The sequence below is a fragment of the Rhinatrema bivittatum genome, chromosome 3 (assembly GCF_901001135.1).
Source record: "Rhinatrema bivittatum chromosome 3, aRhiBiv1.1, whole genome shotgun sequence".
In the NCBI taxonomy this organism is placed as follows: domain Eukaryota; kingdom Metazoa; phylum Chordata; class Amphibia; order Gymnophiona; family Rhinatrematidae; genus Rhinatrema; species Rhinatrema bivittatum.
The window spans coordinates 252,590,002-252,607,501 of record NC_042617.1 but is presented as its reverse complement, the minus strand read 5'-3'; the positions used below and the strand labels follow the sequence as shown (position 1 = coordinate 252,607,501).

The window sequence follows — 17,500 nt, the reverse complement described above, 5'->3', positions numbered from 1 at the left end:
TTCTGTTATTTCTTCATCTCTCTCCACACATTGCTCCTTGTCACCTTTCAATTTCAATATACCTTGTCATGCCTTTTCTTTCTCTGATATCTGAAAAATGTTCTCACCTCGCTTTAACTCTTTGGCAAACCTTTCTTCAGCTTGACCTTTTGCTTTCCTGATTTCTTTCTTCTTTTCCCTCAGTTTCACCAGGTATTCTTCTCTGTGTTCCTCCTCTTTTTAGGATCATCTATACTTCTTGAATGCTATTCTTTTTGCCTTTATTTTTTCAACCACCTCCTTTGAGACTGAGATCTGTTTCTTTTTCCTCTTACTTTTGTTTACTTTTCTAACATATAGATTTGTTGCCTTTGTAATAGCTCCTTTTAATTTGGCCCAGTACTGTTCCACCTCACCCACTTTCTCCCTATCTTCTAGTTCTTCCTCCAGGAACATCCCCATTTTGAAAAAGTCTGTATTTTTGAAATTTATAACTCGATCTTTGTGTGATTTCTCTGTATTTTATTTGCAATATCAAACCACACCATCTGATGATCACTGGTGCTGAGGTGAGAACCTACTCAGACATTAGAGACATTATCCCCATTTGTGAGCACTAGGAAGAGATCACTCCCTCTCTCGTTGATTCCATCACTATTTGTTTGAACAGAGCCCCTTGAAAGCATCCACTATCTCTCTACTTCTTGCAGATTCTGTAGGGATACTCCAATCTGCATCCGGAAGATTAAAATCTCCAATGATCAATGCTTCTCCCTTCTTTCCCACCTTTTGGATGTCTTCAACCAGATCTCTGACCAGTTTTTCTGTCTGAACTGGACGCCTGTAGATAACACTGATATAAATGGAAGCCCCATCTTCTTTTTTTTTAGGACAGCCTATAATGCTTCTTCCCTTCCCCATGTCCCTTGCATTTCAATTGCTTGGATATTGTTTCTGACATAAAGAGCTAGTTCTCTCTCTTTCCTGTCCTTCCTTAAGTATGGCCATAACCCAATCATGCGACTCAGTGAACTATGCCTCTGTAAGAGCAACGATGTCTAAGTCCACGTCCACCAATAAGGCCTGCAGGTCTTGAATTTTACTGCCCAGACTACAAGCAGTTGTGGTTAGAGCATTCAAACTTTTCTCCCTTGGTTTGCTGCTCTTCCTAATCAACTTTTCTGATTTTTTTTTTGAGCTGATTGATTTTAATTTTCTCCTCCCACTTCCTATATTTCTTGGAGGTGACATACCAATTTCACTGGCTACCTATGCCATCTAGTTTACATGCCTGATAATATATGATCTGAATTTCTTGCTTAGCATCCTCTTTCTTGCCAAGGTCAAATATAGACCATCCTTACCATATAACATTTTACTGCTCCATACACAGTCCCAGCCTCCAATGTATCCAAAACCACTTTCTCTACACCATGTTTTAAATCAGAAATTGAAGTTATCTATATGGCAGAGCTTTTCCTTCCCCTTTCCATGAACAGGTAAAACTTCCGAAAAGGCAAGAGTCTTTGCCATTTGTCTAAATTTTCTTTCCTAGATTTGGGAAATTTTTCTGTACTTCAAAGATATCATTTCTAGCAAGATCATTGGTCCCCAGATGGTATTTATTTATCTGACTGATGATTATTATAAAGGTGTAATTTACATAAAAGTTTAAATGATGGATAAAATAAAAAAAATAATTAAAAAACGAACTCCCTCCTTTAAACATTTCAGAATATTTAAGTGCAAAGTTCTAATGGCTGCAGTCATCCTAGAGACATCAGTAGTAGGGAGTTATGTGGTCTCTAAGATTCATACACATCCTCATCTTTGGATAATTCTTATGATAGTCCAATAGGAGGCATCAAACTAAACACAAATCATGTATGCTTTAACTATTACTTTAAAAAAAAAACAAAAACCACACATCACCGTTTAGCAGTTTTGTACAAATGCTTTAGCAGAAACTAAAATGTTAAATATTCTGTGCAAGGCCTAGCAGAATTGTAGCCATAAATCTCCATGGCTCAGGCATAGCCATACCTTTGCAGCTTCAATATCTAGCATGTAATATCGTAACAGCTCAGATAGCTTTAAATCTTCGTCCGACGCCACGCGACCTTCCACCTTCTAAAGGTTGGAAAAGACAGCTTGAGTTAGTCTCTCTATAATAAAGACATAACAGCAATGACATTTAAGCTCCTATCATTTGCTTGCTCGCGCGCCTTAATAATCTCACCCGGAGTTTTTCAAACAGCTCAGCAAGTTTCAATAAGTACCTGAAAACAAGGGGAAAAAAAAAAAAAACTTTACCAAAAAATACGTAGGCTTTTGCTACAATTCTTATACATTAAAATTAATAAATTATACTTACAGGGACCTAATATACGGCCCAAAATTTATCATCACTTACAATGGGCAAGGATGTGTCCATGGAAAAGGGGGTTTTTACAGGGCAGATTTACATTTGCTTCCACCGAATCTTGGAAGGCTTTTAACTTTACAAGAAATAGGGGCAGGATGAACCTCAATGATCATATTCTCATTTCTCCAGCCCTGCTTGCACTTACTCTGCCTATGTCCCATCTTTCTTTCCACTCCCGCACAAGCTGTCTCATCTTTTGCCTTGATGAGAAGCTCTACATCCTTCTTCTCTGACTCCCTGTGCCATGGAGAGCTCTTAGGTCTCTCCTTGGCTTGCTCAACTGTTTAGTCTCCAACTACCTCTTTTCTTCTGTTATGTCCAAGAAACAAATTCTGAAAGCTAACCCTACAAGTCAAGCACTTTCAGCTCCTGCTCCTCACACTGACTTCTGCATTTGTTGACCTGCTCCCAAGAGAACTATATGCCACTGGGATACCTATATCTACTGTGTCCAATTGCAAGGGCTAGAACCAATTTATTTATTTATTTTTAGATTTTTATATACCGGTGTTCCTGTATTAAAATACAGATCACATCGGTTTACATTGAAACATAAAAACTACGCCAAGAGGCGGTACATATAACAAGGTTATAGAACTTGGAAAACATGGAAAACAGGTTCGAAAAATAACATTGAGAAAATTGTATAGTCTCTTTGAGAAACCAAATCATAAAATAAGGCGTAATTGTCTAAGATAAATGTGATCTGCAGAAGGGATTGCGATGGTGAGAAAATGTACATCATGCCCCAGGATCAGGGCAGAAAACAACTTATTTGATAATATTAGTGATAGTACAGAGTCTGGATTTTGTTGCCAACTCAACAAATATTTGAACTTGGTCAAACTGGATTTTGCTAGGATGAAATAACCCTTTAATAAGTGAAATACGAATTAGAACATTTTAACATTTTCTGAATCGTTTTTGCAGTGAAGTTCAACTCTGCATATTTGGTGCCATTACTTACTTCCGGATGGCAACAGTCTCCTCCGATGCGAGATTAGTGAAGTCAGCAGATATGTGGATGTAGTCATCTGCAACATCTGTCCACAAACAAGGACAACATGATCAGTGCCAGCTGCACTGGAACATGTATGACAGAGATCATAAAAGCCATCAAAAGAAGAAAAAAAAGAAACAACAAATATAACTTCTCTTCATCTTCCTTCACTGGTTTCCAGTTCCTTAAAGAATGGAAATTAAGATACAGCCAACTTATTGCTCCCTGCTATTCAGCTCAGTCCCATTTCTTTATTTTTATTTCTGTTGCCTCTCTAATTCAGAATCATTTGCCTTTGGCAATACGTTGGGCCCCTGCCCTAAATGTCTTCCAAAACAAATTCAAGGATTCTTTGCAGTCTGTGCTACTATTTATTGAGCAGACCTAAGAATTATCCAACAAAAAGCTTTCAAGACCACGTAGTTACCAGACAGCACCAACATGGGAATCTAGAAGGCAGAATGATTGGGCAATGGCTTCAGTAGTTTTGATAACTGTTCAGATTATTAAAAACCTTGCTGATAAGACATGGAGTGGGAAGCAGGAAATGAGTGCTGGATTAGGTATGGGATGTTTTATGTTCATACGTTTGGAGAAGCATAAGGGTAACCTGCATGGAGCAGTGGTTAAAGCCCTAACAGAAGGGGTACAACTGCCATCGGGCCTCCAAGACAACTGGGCAAACCTGCATTGAGTGACTACAGTTTAAATCCAAATGTCAATGAACATGGGGAGGCTGAATATTTTGGGCAATAGCATCACTAATTTTGGTGGCTATGCAGATTAACAGGGCAGGGAAGAGGTCCTAGGTGTTTGGTTGTATATTGGTTTTGTAAGAATCAAAAGACCAGGCTTGAAATGGTCCACCAGTGGAAGAGCCATTGGCCAGCACAACAGTTGACTGGACATGCTTGCAACAGATATGGAGGCCAATGGTGGGGAAAAGCTGATGTTTTTGTTTTCAAAGTTATATGCATAACTATGCAGAAAGGAAGAATCCTAACTGGGCAAACTGGATAGGCCATTTGGTCTTTATTTGCTGTCATTCACTGCAAGGTCCCGATTCAAAATGTTTGTCTAACTAAGTTTAGGACTTAGCCAGTCAAACCTGTGGTTTTACATATTCCCCTGCCCCCAGCTAAAATAAAAAAAAAAAAAAAAAAGAGGCAGCATGGGGGAGTTCCAGGAGCAAGGCTATATCCAGGGAGCACCGATATTGAGGGCTACCTAGCTACATTTAGCCAGTTAAGTATGGCTGTGGTGAAGAACAATTATATTCAAGTTATCCGAGTATGGTATGTTTATCCAGATAACTTGAATAGAGCCGGTTGGGTTTAATCATATAGCCAATTAAATGTAAAACAAACAAACAAAAAAAACCCACACACCTCTTAGGCCAGCAGTGACCAAAAAATCCAATGTAAGATATGTGTACTCCACCTGCTGGGCTGAATAGTAAATGCTTGTATGCTCTCATTTGTATCAGCTCTTTGCTATTCAGTTATTCATGCTACTGCTACTGAGCAGACCTGTAATTGGTCGCAGACAGCTGTCAGTGAACGGACCAATCCCCATTCAATACTCGGACCATGCTTGTGGTACATTTTTATTTATTACTGGGAGCATGTAATTGGCCCCTGTGCTTTTTGCTCCTATATTTAGTAATCTGGTGAGCAGCGGTTCACCGAATATGGACCTCTGTGTTCCAATGTTACGCAGGTGGTTAATAATGTTCCAGCTCAGGATGGACTGTGGGTAGAAAATATGCAGAGGGAGAGGAACTGTCACACTTCATTGAGGCATTCATTTTGTATGCTTTCAGGAAAGAGCACAATAAGGCATCCTGCCACAAGCTAAATCACTGTTCATCAGGAAGAGAAGGGATAAATCCCAACATGCATGACTGCTGCCTAGGACCTGCCAGTTTCTGCTATAAAGTCATTAACTGAACAAAAGAACATTACCACAAATTTCCCTTTCTGAAAATAGACCGAACCACGGGGATGGAGGAGTCCACTTGCTCACAAAAAGTTTGGTTGCCGATAATCCACTTAAACTGGAGTAAACGTATTGCTCCCTGGAATTCTGAAGGAATTTGCGGCACTCCAGGCCAACACCTAAAAACTCCAGTTGCTCCTCCTCGCTGCCCACGCAGCCCCAGAAGAAAAAAAAGATGCCAGAGCTGTGTGGGCAGGAAGGAGGAGGAGTGTTGGCCCTTGTGGAGAAGAAGGGAAGCAAGTGTCTCTGTGGCAGGACCATCTCAGAGTCCATCTCACAGTGGCCCATGAAGAAGAGGCTGAGGCCCTGAGAGTGTGTGAGAGAGAGAGACAGAGTGTGTGTTTGAGGGAGGAAGGGAAGAAGACAGGTGGAGAGAGAAGAAACAAAATGGAACAAATGGAACAAAGTCAGCATGGCTTTACCCAGGGCAAGTCTTGCCTCACAAATCTGCTTCATTTTTTTGAAGGAGTTAATAAACATGTGGATAAAGGTGAACCGGTAGATATAGTAAACTTGGATTTTCAGAAGGCGTTTGACAAAGTTCCTCATGAGAGGCTTCTAGGAAAAGTAAAAAGTCATGGGATAGGTGGCGATGTCCTTTCATGGATTGCAAACTGGCTAAAAGACAGGAAACAGAGAGTAGGATTAAATGGGCAATTTTCTCAGTGGAAGGGAGTGGACAGTGGAGTGCCTCAGGGATCTGTATTGGGACCCTTACTGTTCAATATATTTATAAATGATCTGGAAAGAAATACGACGAGTGAGATAATCAAATCTGCAGATGACACAAAATTGTTCAGAGTAGTTAAATCACAAGCAGATTGTGATAAATTGCAGGAAGACCTTGTGAGACTGGAAAATTGGGCATCCAAATGGCAGATGAAATTTAATGTGGATAAGTGCAAGGTGATGCATAAAGGGAAAAATAACCCATGCTATAAATTACACAATGTTGGGTTCCATATTAGGTGCTACAACCCAAGAAAGAGATCGAGGTGTCATAGTGGATAACACATTGAAATCGTCGGTGCAGTGTGCTGCGGCAGTCAAAAAAGCAAACAGAATGTTGAGAATTATTAGAAAAGGAATGGTGAATAAAACGGAAAGTGTCATAATGCCTCTGTATCGCTCCATGGTGAGACTGCACCTTGAATACTGTGTACAATTCTGGTCGCCGCATCTCAAAAAAGATATAATTGCGATGGAGAAGGTACAGAGAAGGGCTACCAAAATGATAACGGGAATGGAACAACTCCCCTATGAGGAAAGACTAAAGAGGTTAGGACTTTTCAGCTTGGAGAAGAGACGACTGAGGGGGGATATGATAGAGGTGTTTAAAATCATGAGAGGTCTAGAACGGGTAGATGTGAATCGGTTATTTACTCTTTCGGATAGTAGAAAGACTAGGGGGCACTCCATGAAGTTAGCATGGGGCACATTTAAAACTAATTGGAGAAAGTTATTTTTTACTCAACGCACAATTAAACTCTGGAATTTGTTGCCAGGGGATGTGGTTAGTGCAGTTAGTATAGCTGTGTTTAAAAAAGGATTGGATAAGTTCTTGGAAGAGAAGTCCATTACCTGCTATTAAGTTCACTTAGAGAATAGCCACTGCCATTAGCAATGGTTACATGGAATAGACTTAGTTTTTGGGTACTTGCCAGGTTCTTATGGCCTGGATTGGCCACTGTTGGAAACAGGATGCTGGGCTTGATGGACCCTTGGTCTGACCCAGTATGGCATTTTCTTATGTTCTTAAAAAGAAAATAAGAGACCCTATAAAAGGAATTAGGAAAAAAAAATGGCTGGGACCAACCAATTAGAAAAATAAGATCAGACAGCAAAGGTTAAACAAAAAATTCTTTTGAGTTTTTAGTGATTGGCATATGTCATTTTTGGGAATGTGCATTATATATTTGTATTTTGTTCTTTCTTCGTTATTCCACTGTTTAGAGTTTGGTTCTTCAGGCTTTTCATTTTATTTTTGTCTGATTGTTTCTGTTTCTAATTTATAGACGCTTATTCTGTATTACATAAGAGTCGGTCTGTGTTTTACAACTGTAACTGAGGTGCAGTATTTCTGTTAGTGTGTAGTTTCTCTGTAGGGATTTGTAATGGTTTGGTTTGTTCTATTTCCCCAATAGGTAGTGTATTAGTGTTCTAGGGCCTGGTGCAATATTTTCATTGCTGCCTTTTTATAGATAAGGTAGCTGTGTCCTGAGATTTAGTGTTATATGGTATGGCAAGGCTTTAGGTTTTTTCTTTTTTTGCAAGGGTTTGTGTTACTTCACGAAGTGTTTGGCAGCAGATGATGTTTGGTTGGTTGTTACTGAGGTGTGTGTGTAAAAGCAGGAGAACTGAATGAGTGTGCACATGCGTGAGAGCCTGGGGGTGATTGAGAGGAATAAGAATGAATGTGTTGTGAGAATGAGCGTGTGTGAAAGAGTAAGAGTGAACATGTGAATGTTAGTGTGTGTGAGAAAATGTGTGTATGGTGCTACTGGTGCACATGCACACACAAGGCCCTTCTCCTCCCAATCCATAACAATCTCAGGGTGAAGGAAATCGAAAGATCCCAGGAATGATTGTACCATAGTGAATCCCATGATAATACTCTAATCTGAAAGGAGATGGAACAAAACCTTTGACTAAAATGTTGTGTCACATAGTAACATAATAAATAATAGCAGATGATGACCAAAATTTAATTGCCCATCCAGTCTGCCCAGGTGAGATTCATCCACTTTGGATAGATGTACTTACTGTATAAATTTCCATATGTAACCCAATACCAACTAACCCCATACCTTTTACCCAAGTTCTCAACCCTTTTCCTACCTCTGCCCTCCATTTTGTCTCAGGCATGTCCACATTGTTACAGCAGGCGTCAAACCTTTAGATGCATGCAGTACCCCAAAGGCTAAGGAAGACGTACATTTCTAGAACCATCAAGAGGAGCAAAAACATCACATACTTTTGTGCGATCGAGTCATTTTGTCCGACTTTGCACTCGCATCCTTGATTCTATTGTAGTAGTTTACAAGGAAGATCTTCTCTTGCTCAAAGAATTCATCTACCTCCTACACAAGAAATAAAATTAACAGGGGGGGGGGGGGGGAAGATTCCATTTCAATATTCAACCTCTCTCAACAGGCTTTCAAGAAAGAGGCCAAACATGCAGAGCCAGAGCTTGGAAACATACCAGGTTATACAACTCTGCGTGCGATCCTCACCTTGGCACTGGAAAAGAGCATTTCATCTGCGCTTTTCACCATGCTTTTAAAAAAGCCTCCAAACATTTCTTTGGCATTTTTTCTCCTCACACTTAGCTGAAAAAAAAAAAAAAAAAAGTTTCTGAGTTTAACGACAAAGTCCAAAAAGCCAATGTTTCACAAGTTAAAATTTAGAAAAGCATTCCTGGAAAAAGAGATTCCAGATTCTATGTCAGCAGCTGCAGGGACAGAAACAGCAATGGGAGGGGAGAAAGGAGAAAAGAAGAATTCAAGGCAAGGAGCAAATGAGATAATCTGCAGTGGCTTGCAAGCTATATATAGAGAAAATGGGGGAGGTAGAGATCTATACATATCTACAGTATAGAGAGATACACACACATTGTTAAAATCCACTGATAAGACAAAGACAACTCTCATCCCTCCTGTCTATCATTGGATTTTAAGACGCATTTCCCTCGTGGTGAGCACAACAGGTTGTGCGCCACAGCCACAGGACTGACCTAGGACTGGTCCTGGTTGAACCCTAAGGGGAGCAGACACCAGAAGGGTAGTGTCAGAAGTCTTCTCCTTCCTCAGAAGAGGATATTCTTTCGATCCCTTCCATCTCACAAACCCCCTTTTGAGGAAGCCCCTGGGGCTCCGTCCCTGGCAGGTTTATCGTTGAATCAGATCCTCAATCCGGCCAGGGCCGGACACAGCGAGAAATGGAACTGCACAGGTTAGGAGGATCAACTCAATGAAATTCAAAATTCCCCTTAGACTTTACCCTTCTATTGTAGGGATATCACCCTGAAGCTAAACTATTTAAAGATAAGGTTTTAACTCACTGCTTAGAAGCTACACTAATTTTAACCACAAGCAACAGGTGGCAGTATGTTGCCACCTCCATACCTTCACCCCCCACCTGGAAGATTGTCATGCCACAATTTTGCAGATATTAGAGATGGAGTACTTTACTTTTCAGATCAAAGATGAACTATCTAGGTTCCAAGGTATTTGGGATCCTTTAGACAATCTTCCAACACTACCAGCAAAAGACTATCCTATGTCCTGGATGCCTTTATTTATTTAAATTTCTAACCTGCCTTTACAGAAGTAACTCAGGGTAGTTTACAATAAATACTGAAAGAATACCCTACCCCAAACTGCATGCCCCATTTTCCCTATGCAGTGACTAAGCACTTAATCCAAGGACACTATCCAGCAAACTCAGCAGATACAAGGAGGAAGTCTGGCTCACTCTCTCGCCTATAGGTTCAATTAAGGCCTTCAAACAAGTGAGATGCTGTTGGTCTTCACAGTTCTATCACTCTGCTTTTCTACTTCTGATAAAAACAAAGGCAGGAAGCAAACAATCAGAAAATGTGACATTCCAAAAAAAAAAAAAAAAAAAAAAAAGAAATCAACTTTAACGTGTTAGCAAATCTGGACTCTGCAGAGTGGAGTTGGAAAAAAGATCAGGAGATGCTGCTTCCATATATTTACATTACAGCATCTGAAGGTGGAAGAATTTTAGAAAATTCCAAACCAGGCCTAAAAAATGAACTGTGACCTTGAACTCTCATATCCTCGTTTCAAGAGGAAATGAGGTAAGAAAAACAACAATAAAAAGACCAAGCCTTACATCCTGATCGTACTCCAGGAACACATGGAAGTTGTGGTCTCGGCTGAGGACAGGGTGAGAGGACAGCCGCTGCAGGAAAACCTCGTGCACAGACACAGTCTTCTTAAAGACAGCCAGGTACTCGCTGAAAGACAAGAGGCAAAGTCTCAAGACACACTGATGCTCAAAATCTTTCCGAGGTGAGCGATAGGGTTGGTGAGTGCAAGGGGTTCCCCACACTAAGCAAAAATATTCACCAAGACAATTATTTCTCTGGCTCAATCTCAGTTACATCTGCAAACCCGTGAAGAGACATTTATGATGGTACTCAGAGGACCACCAAAGGAAAATAGGTTCTTACCTGCTAATTTTCGTTCCTGTAGTACCATGGATCAGTCCAGACTCCTGGGTTATTCATCCCTTCCAGCAGATGGAGACAGAAAAAGTTTTACTGACACTGCCTCATAAACCCCAGTGCCACCTGCAGTTCCCTCAGTACAGATCTGTATCCCAAGCATAAAATAGGAAAAAATCCTCGTAAAAACACGCAATCCAACCATATTGCAAAACCATGAAAGGTATTTCAAACAGATCTGAATTCATAAACAAATCTAGAGCTGAGTGGGCGACGCTCCACCTCTTAAACAGGCAGGTTCTGGACTGATCCATGGTACTACAAGAACGAAAATTAGCAGTAAGAACCAATTTTCCTTTCCCTGTACGTACCCGGATCAGTCCAGACTCCTGGGTTGTACCAAAGCCCCCTACTTAGGGTGGGACCTAGAGAGTCCTGCTTGCAGAACACTCTCGCCAAATGAAGGAGAACCGGAATCTCCCACATCCAAATGACAGTGTCATGCAAAAGTATGCAACATCCAAGTCGCTGCTCTGCAAATCTCCTGAGGAGACACCAATTGCACCTCCGCCCAGGAGATAGCCTGTGATCGCATTGAATGAGTACGTAAACTATCCAGAATCTCCTTGCCGGCCGTAACGCACGTGGAAGCAATGGCTTCCTTCAACCAGCGTGCAATAGTAGCTTTAGAAGCATTAAAATCTCATCTCACGGTGCTCCACAAAACAAAGGTGGTCGGACCGTCTGAAATCATTCGTCACCTTGAGATAGTGCAATAGAGTTCGATGAACATCTAATCGCTTGAGCTCCTTCACATGTGGAACGGATGCTTTGACAGATAGAAAAGCTGGAAGCTCGATCTGGTTTACATGAAAGGTGGAAACCACTTTAGGTAAAAACGAAGACACGGTCCTCAATGAAATCCCCGAATCAGATATTTGAAGGAAGGGATCCAGATAGGACAACGCTTGTAACACCGAAATCCGCCTAGCAGAGTATATCACTACTAGAAAAACTACTTTGAGAGTCAAGTCCTTCAGCATCGCTCTCCGTAGAGGCTCAAAAATTGCCGCACACAAACTTCAGAGGACCAGATTAAGGTTCCAGGAAGGACAAACTCTGCTGACTGGAGGCCGCAAATTCCTCGTTCCTCTGAGGAACCGGATACCATCTGGATGAGTCGAAATAGTGGAGTCCCTGTTCTTGCCAGGGAAACAGCCTAAGGCCGCCACCTGAACCCTAAGGGAGCTAGGAGACAAACCTTTGGTGAAACCTTCTTGCAAAAAGGACAAAACATCGGGAATGGAGGACTGGAGGGCACAGATTCTATGAGTAGCACACCAAGTCTCGAACACCTTCCATACACGAACGTAAGCCAGATTAGTGGACTTCCTCCTGGCTAGGAATAAGGTGATGACGACAGATTCTGGATAACCTCTACATCTCAACCTCCGCCTCTCAAAAGCCAAGCCGCTAGACAAAAGCGATCAGCCTGGTCTGAAAATATTGGACTCTGATGAAGTAGGCCTGTCAGATGACTGAAACGAATCGGGCCATCCACCGCCACACTCTCGAGAAGCAATGGCACGTGAAATTCCTCCGAGATCTACACCGTGCCAAAAGCGTCCTCTGCAATAGCCTCATATGGAAAAATATCCACGGAACCAATTCCAAGGTTGAAGTCATGAAGCCTAGAAACTGTAAATAATCCCCCACTTTGGGAACTCGCAAGTTCAATAAAGTCGGATCCAATTCTGCAGATTGAGCACTCGTTCTTCCGAAAGATACACCCTGTCGAGCCAAGAGTTGAACAGAGCACCCAAGGACTGAATTGGAGATAAATGACTCTTTGCCAGGTTTACTACCCAGCCGAGAGACTGAAGAACTTCGAGAATTCTGCTGACCGACTGAAGACAGAGAGCTTCTGATTTCGCCCTGATAAGCAGATTGTCCAGATATGAATGCACCAGGATTCCCGCCTTCTGTAGCACCGCCACTACCACCACTATCACCTTGGTGAAGGTGCGTGGGGCTGTTGCTAGTCCAAAAGGAAGGGCTCGAAATTGAAAATGCTGGCCTAGCACCATGAAGCGGAGGAAGTGCTGGGAGTCCAGGTGTATTGGAATATGCAGATAGGCCTCCGTGAGATCCAAGGATGCCAGAAACTCCCTATAGCGAACAGCCGCTATCACTGAACGCAAGGTCTCCATCCGGAAGCGGGGAACTTTGAGGGCAGCATACACCTTCTTCAAATCGAGGATGGGCCGGAATGTGCCAGCCTTCTTTGGGACTACAAAATAGATTGAGTAGCGGCCCATGCGAACTTCCGTGGAGGGGACCGGTATCACCGCTCCCAAGCTCTGGAGACACGCTAAGGTCTCCCGCACCAACTGCTTGCTCGCTGGACCGCAGGGGGGAAAATAGAAAAAGCAAATTCTAACACAGCCATTTCTTACCACACCGAGAAACCACTGGTCCTGCGTAATCTTGGCACATTCGTAAAATTACGTCAAGCGACCTCCTATAATAGGAACGACGAAGTGGACCGGCCTCGCCTCATTGTGAGGACTTCCCACCAGCATCAGAGCCTCCTAAGACTCCTCGAAAAGGCCTGCGGGCTCCTCAAAAGGACTGCCCCCAAGACTGGCCACAAGAATAGAACTGTCTCTGAGACCTAGGGGCAGGCCTTACCGGTCTTTATCTCCTGTCCGATCGAAAAAGACTTGGCTTGAAAAAAATCTTTTAGCTTTAGGTCTATCCTCGGGTAAACTGAGCAGCTTGATATCTCCAAGAGATTGAATCAGCTGGTCGAGGTCTTCACCAAACACAAAAGGCGACCTTTGAAAGGCAAGGAACCTAACTGAATCTTTGAGGAGACGTCTGCTGACCAGTTAAACAGTCAGAGTAGTCTTCTGGCCGCCACAGCCGATGCCATAACTCTAGAGGAGGTACTTACCAAATCGTATAGGGCATCCGCTCCGAAAGCAATCGCCACTTCAATGCGCTCAGCACTGTCTGTGTGTTCCCCAGCCTTGTGAAGGTGCTCCTGCAGGTGCTGCTCCCAGCGGAGGCACGCACGCTGCATAAAGTTGGAACAAATCGCCACACGCAACCCTAAAGCAGAGACCTCAAAAATCCGCTTGAGGTGCATCTCTAACTTGCGATCTTGCATATCCTTCAGGGCCGTGGAACCCACCAACGGAATAGTGGTCCTCTTAGTAACCGTAGACACCGCCGCATCAATCTTAGGGAGCGCAAAAGATTCTAAATCCTCCTCCGGAAGGGAATAAAGCTTTTCGATGGTCCGAACAACCTTCAGACCAGCATCAGGTGTCCCCCAATCCGCAGCCACCAACTTGCAAACTGATTTATGGAATGGGAAAAACTGGGGGACCCCTCATCCCATCCAGGACAGGGTCCTCCCCCTCTAAATCCGTGTCGCCCTGGGGCATCTTAATCCCTAACACTTGAAAGGCTAGCGGGAGTAAGACCTCTAATTCCTCCCTTTTAAACAAACGGACCTCCTTCGGGTCATCTGCCCCTGGAGCAAGGCACCGCGAGTTGTCCCCAAGACCCGTATCCCCAGTCGTTGGATCACCCAGATACGCTGGTGAATCCTGGTCAGGCACCTCCCCTGATAATCTGGGAGCTGGACCTGAATCAGCAGAGCCATCTCTGGGACAAAACAGGGACAACGAGGGCCTACCTACCGGAGTTGGACCAGAACTAGCCCCAGCAATGAAGCCAGGCCCCGCAGCTCCCCCAGGCATTGCCTGAATGGACCTGGCTACCGGGGGCTGCCCTAGAGGGCTGCTGACTAGCCGAAAATGCATCACGCATTAGGATTAATTCTGGGGATAACACTCTACCTGTCCCATTCCCCTCAGGGGAAGTAGCAGGAACAGGCAATAAGGCAGTTTCCTCCTCCCCCAGCCCGATCAATAATTAAGTCGGATCGGGCTGAAGATAAACTTGGAGGACCCTCCCCTATTGCCCCCGATGGCACGGGAACAGCTGCCGCAAAATCCAAGATGGCCACTGTTCCCGTGCTGCCAGAGGAAGAAGCAGCACCTAGGACAGGGCCCCGACCGAAAATAGCGCTGCAATCACCAGACCTGTGACGCTACTTTGCAGGCGAGGAGCCCCCGACGAGCCCTCCTCACCCTCCGTACATGCTGCATAGAGACCGGCTCAATTGAGCCATAATCTCGCCGAGCCACAAGCACTACACACGGTACCATGCGCCATAAGGCAGAGGGAAAGAAGGAACCGGAGGAGACTGACCACAGAACGAAAGGCAAAATAAAAACTAGCAGTCCCCCCCCCCCCCCCACACACACACACTAAATCGGGCCAACCAGTCAACTTTAACAAAACAAAGGAACTGAGACCTAAACCTGCAATAAAAAAAAAAACAAAAAAAAAAAAAAACAGGCGGTCACAGAACCAGAAGGTAAGCAAAAGCAAAAAAAAAAACCCTGCAAGCTTGCAGCCGACAGAGAGGCCTCATGAGAGGAGGGATCTGGACAACCAGATGACCACCCTCCAGGCGCACAGACGGGCACACAAAGGGGTGACAACCCCTGACCCATCCGCCTCAACTGGACAAGATAGCACCTTCCAGGCCAAAAAAGAAACCACCGGGAGGAAGGCTCAAAAGAACACATTCCTAGAAATAAAAAAGGGTAGAACTGCAGGTTTCATACCCTCTGCTGGAGACAGAGAAATACTGAGGAACTGCAGGTGGCACTGAGATTTATGAGGCAGTATCTGTAAAACTTTCTCTGCCTCCATCTGCTGACAGCGATGAATAACCCAAGGAGTCTGGACTGATCCGGGTACGTACAGGGAACCCCATTTTAACCTGGAATGCTGCAACCATCTTGCAGTTTAAGCCACGTTGGGACTTGCCCTCCCTAGACAGCTTGTTGCATCAGCTGGCTGCGGAGACTGCAACCAGCCTTCCTTACCCGGCCTCGCCACCTTGCCAGGGGCGGGCTCCGGCTCCCCGGAAATGCAGAGGGAGTGCCTCCAATGCTGCCCTCCTCTCCGCGGTCCTGCTTGCCGTCAGCAGGCCTTGAAACGTGGCTGAGACACCGCCGCTGTTTGCTCCTCGCATCCGGCCCTCCCCAGGCGCGTGTGCGTGCACCTCTCTTGTTTATTTATAGGGCCCGCGGCCCTTTCCAGTGATGTCATTGGCCTGGGACTAATTTTAGGCGAGCTCTGACATTCAGAGCTCACCTTGGCAACAGGTCTCCACATTTGTTTGGGTGCTCGTTGCTCTCCGTTCCTGGTTCCTGTTCCTGACCTGTACCTGGTCCCTTCCTAGTCATGCTAGACTGACCTTTGGCTTTGACCCTTGCAACGTTGGACCACGCTCAGGACTGACCTTCGGCTTGACCCTTGTTCCGTTTGACTCCATATCTTGCCTTGCTCAGCTGCCTGCTCTGACATCAGCCTGTATTTGACTACATCTTCGGTATCTCCTTGGACTTGGTCTTCTCAGGCTCCGGCCTTGTACTACCTGGGCGCCACCTGTCTCCGCTCTGTTCCTCTTTGGCGTCCGGGTCTCTGGATCGCTGCCTCGTCTGGACCCACGTCGGTCCCTGGCTACCATTCATCTCATCTACTGGGAGTCATCACATGGAGGCCTGCCTAAGACCAGCCGGCCCCGTCACCCAAGGGCTCAACCTGCAGGGAATGAGGGCTGGTATTGGCGAAGCTTCAGTTGACCTCCATCTCCTAGTCAGCTCCGCCTCCCGACGGTGGGGACCCATGGAGCTTGCCCTACGGGTAGCGTCAACCCCACCTCAGGCCAAGAGTCCACCACCAACGCAACACAGCTCAAACCAGGAGATGACTGGAGCAGGTCCAGGGGGTCCCCCATGCAATTTAGAGGGAACACTGGTACAGAGAGGACTACACAATGTGCATTAAGGGTACACATCTTTGGCAGAGGTGAAACTGAATGGGTTTCTTTCGCTTTAAAATCAGCAACTCTGAAAGAAACTGCCCTTCCAACGATAAATAAATGATCAAAGTGCATCAGTCTGCAACAACAGAGTGACTGACCGAGGAGATGGCATGAGAGGAGCAGGCACCACTTTAATGGGCAAAGGCTTGGTAATTTCATCTGTATTTCGAATGGTACTGTAAACAAGCCCTCTACCTGCCCACAGAAGACTGATTTTAGTAATGTCAGTGTTTCATTTTTTTTATTATTATTATTCATGCTTGCAACAGTGCTGCAACAGTTGGAGCTGGGGAAGCCACGGTAGGCAGGCAGCATCCTCCATGGAGCAGCCAACACATCATACCAGAAGTAATATTATAAGCCAAGCTCCCTCTCTCATACTATACTGCCCAGCATAAACACACAGTTTAATAGATGCAGTTTCCAAAAAACTACAGCCACATAGGGTGGATAATTATAGGGCCCTGTTAAGGAGACTTGGAGAAACTACAGTAATCATGGAACCATGACCCAAATTTGGTAGGGATGCCTTGAAATAATTCACTTTTGGGACACACACATACAGTACAGCATAAAGAGAATTACAGACTTGCATCTGCCCCAAGATCTAGGGGTATTTTTGCTAGGGCTCCATGCTCAAGATTAATGGCCCATTCCAAATCAAACTCATATATTAGTAGTTGCTTGCTAGTCTCTAGCTGCATGCTGGAAAATCCACTGAGCTTGAAAGACTGGCTGACTAAAGCACGGGAGGTACCCACCCTGGAGAAACTGACAGAAGAGATAAAGCAGGGCCCCTACAGAACATGTAGTTTGGGATTCCCTTCCTGCAGTTTGTGGATTGTTCTCCTTCTCCTGCTACTTTATGTTTCTGTTTCACTCTGTTTCTCTTCTTCTAGAAAAATTAAACTAATATCAAAAACTTATGTTTGT

The 17,500-nt window shown here is 44.3% G+C and overlaps 1 protein-coding gene across 2 annotated transcripts in view; it reads right to left on the bottom strand.

The window, feature by feature from the left end:
* The window catches only part of SNX5 (sorting nexin 5), an 80,255-nt gene that overhangs the window by 22,871 nt on the left and 39,884 nt on the right, over positions 1-17,500 (bottom strand). For both annotated transcript variants that reach the window (XM_029594474.1, XM_029594473.1), the window contains exons 5-10: positions 10,260-10,383; positions 8,636-8,731; positions 8,377-8,482; positions 3,372-3,447; positions 2,219-2,258; positions 2,023-2,109 (exon numbers count right to left, since the gene is read on the bottom strand). In XM_029594474.1, coding sequence (XP_029450334.1) covers positions 2,023-2,109; positions 2,219-2,258; positions 3,372-3,447; positions 8,377-8,482; positions 8,636-8,731; positions 10,260-10,383 — 529 coding nt within the window. The remainder of the gene's footprint in view (positions 1-2,022; positions 2,110-2,218; positions 2,259-3,371; positions 3,448-8,376; positions 8,483-8,635; positions 8,732-10,259; positions 10,384-17,500) is intronic.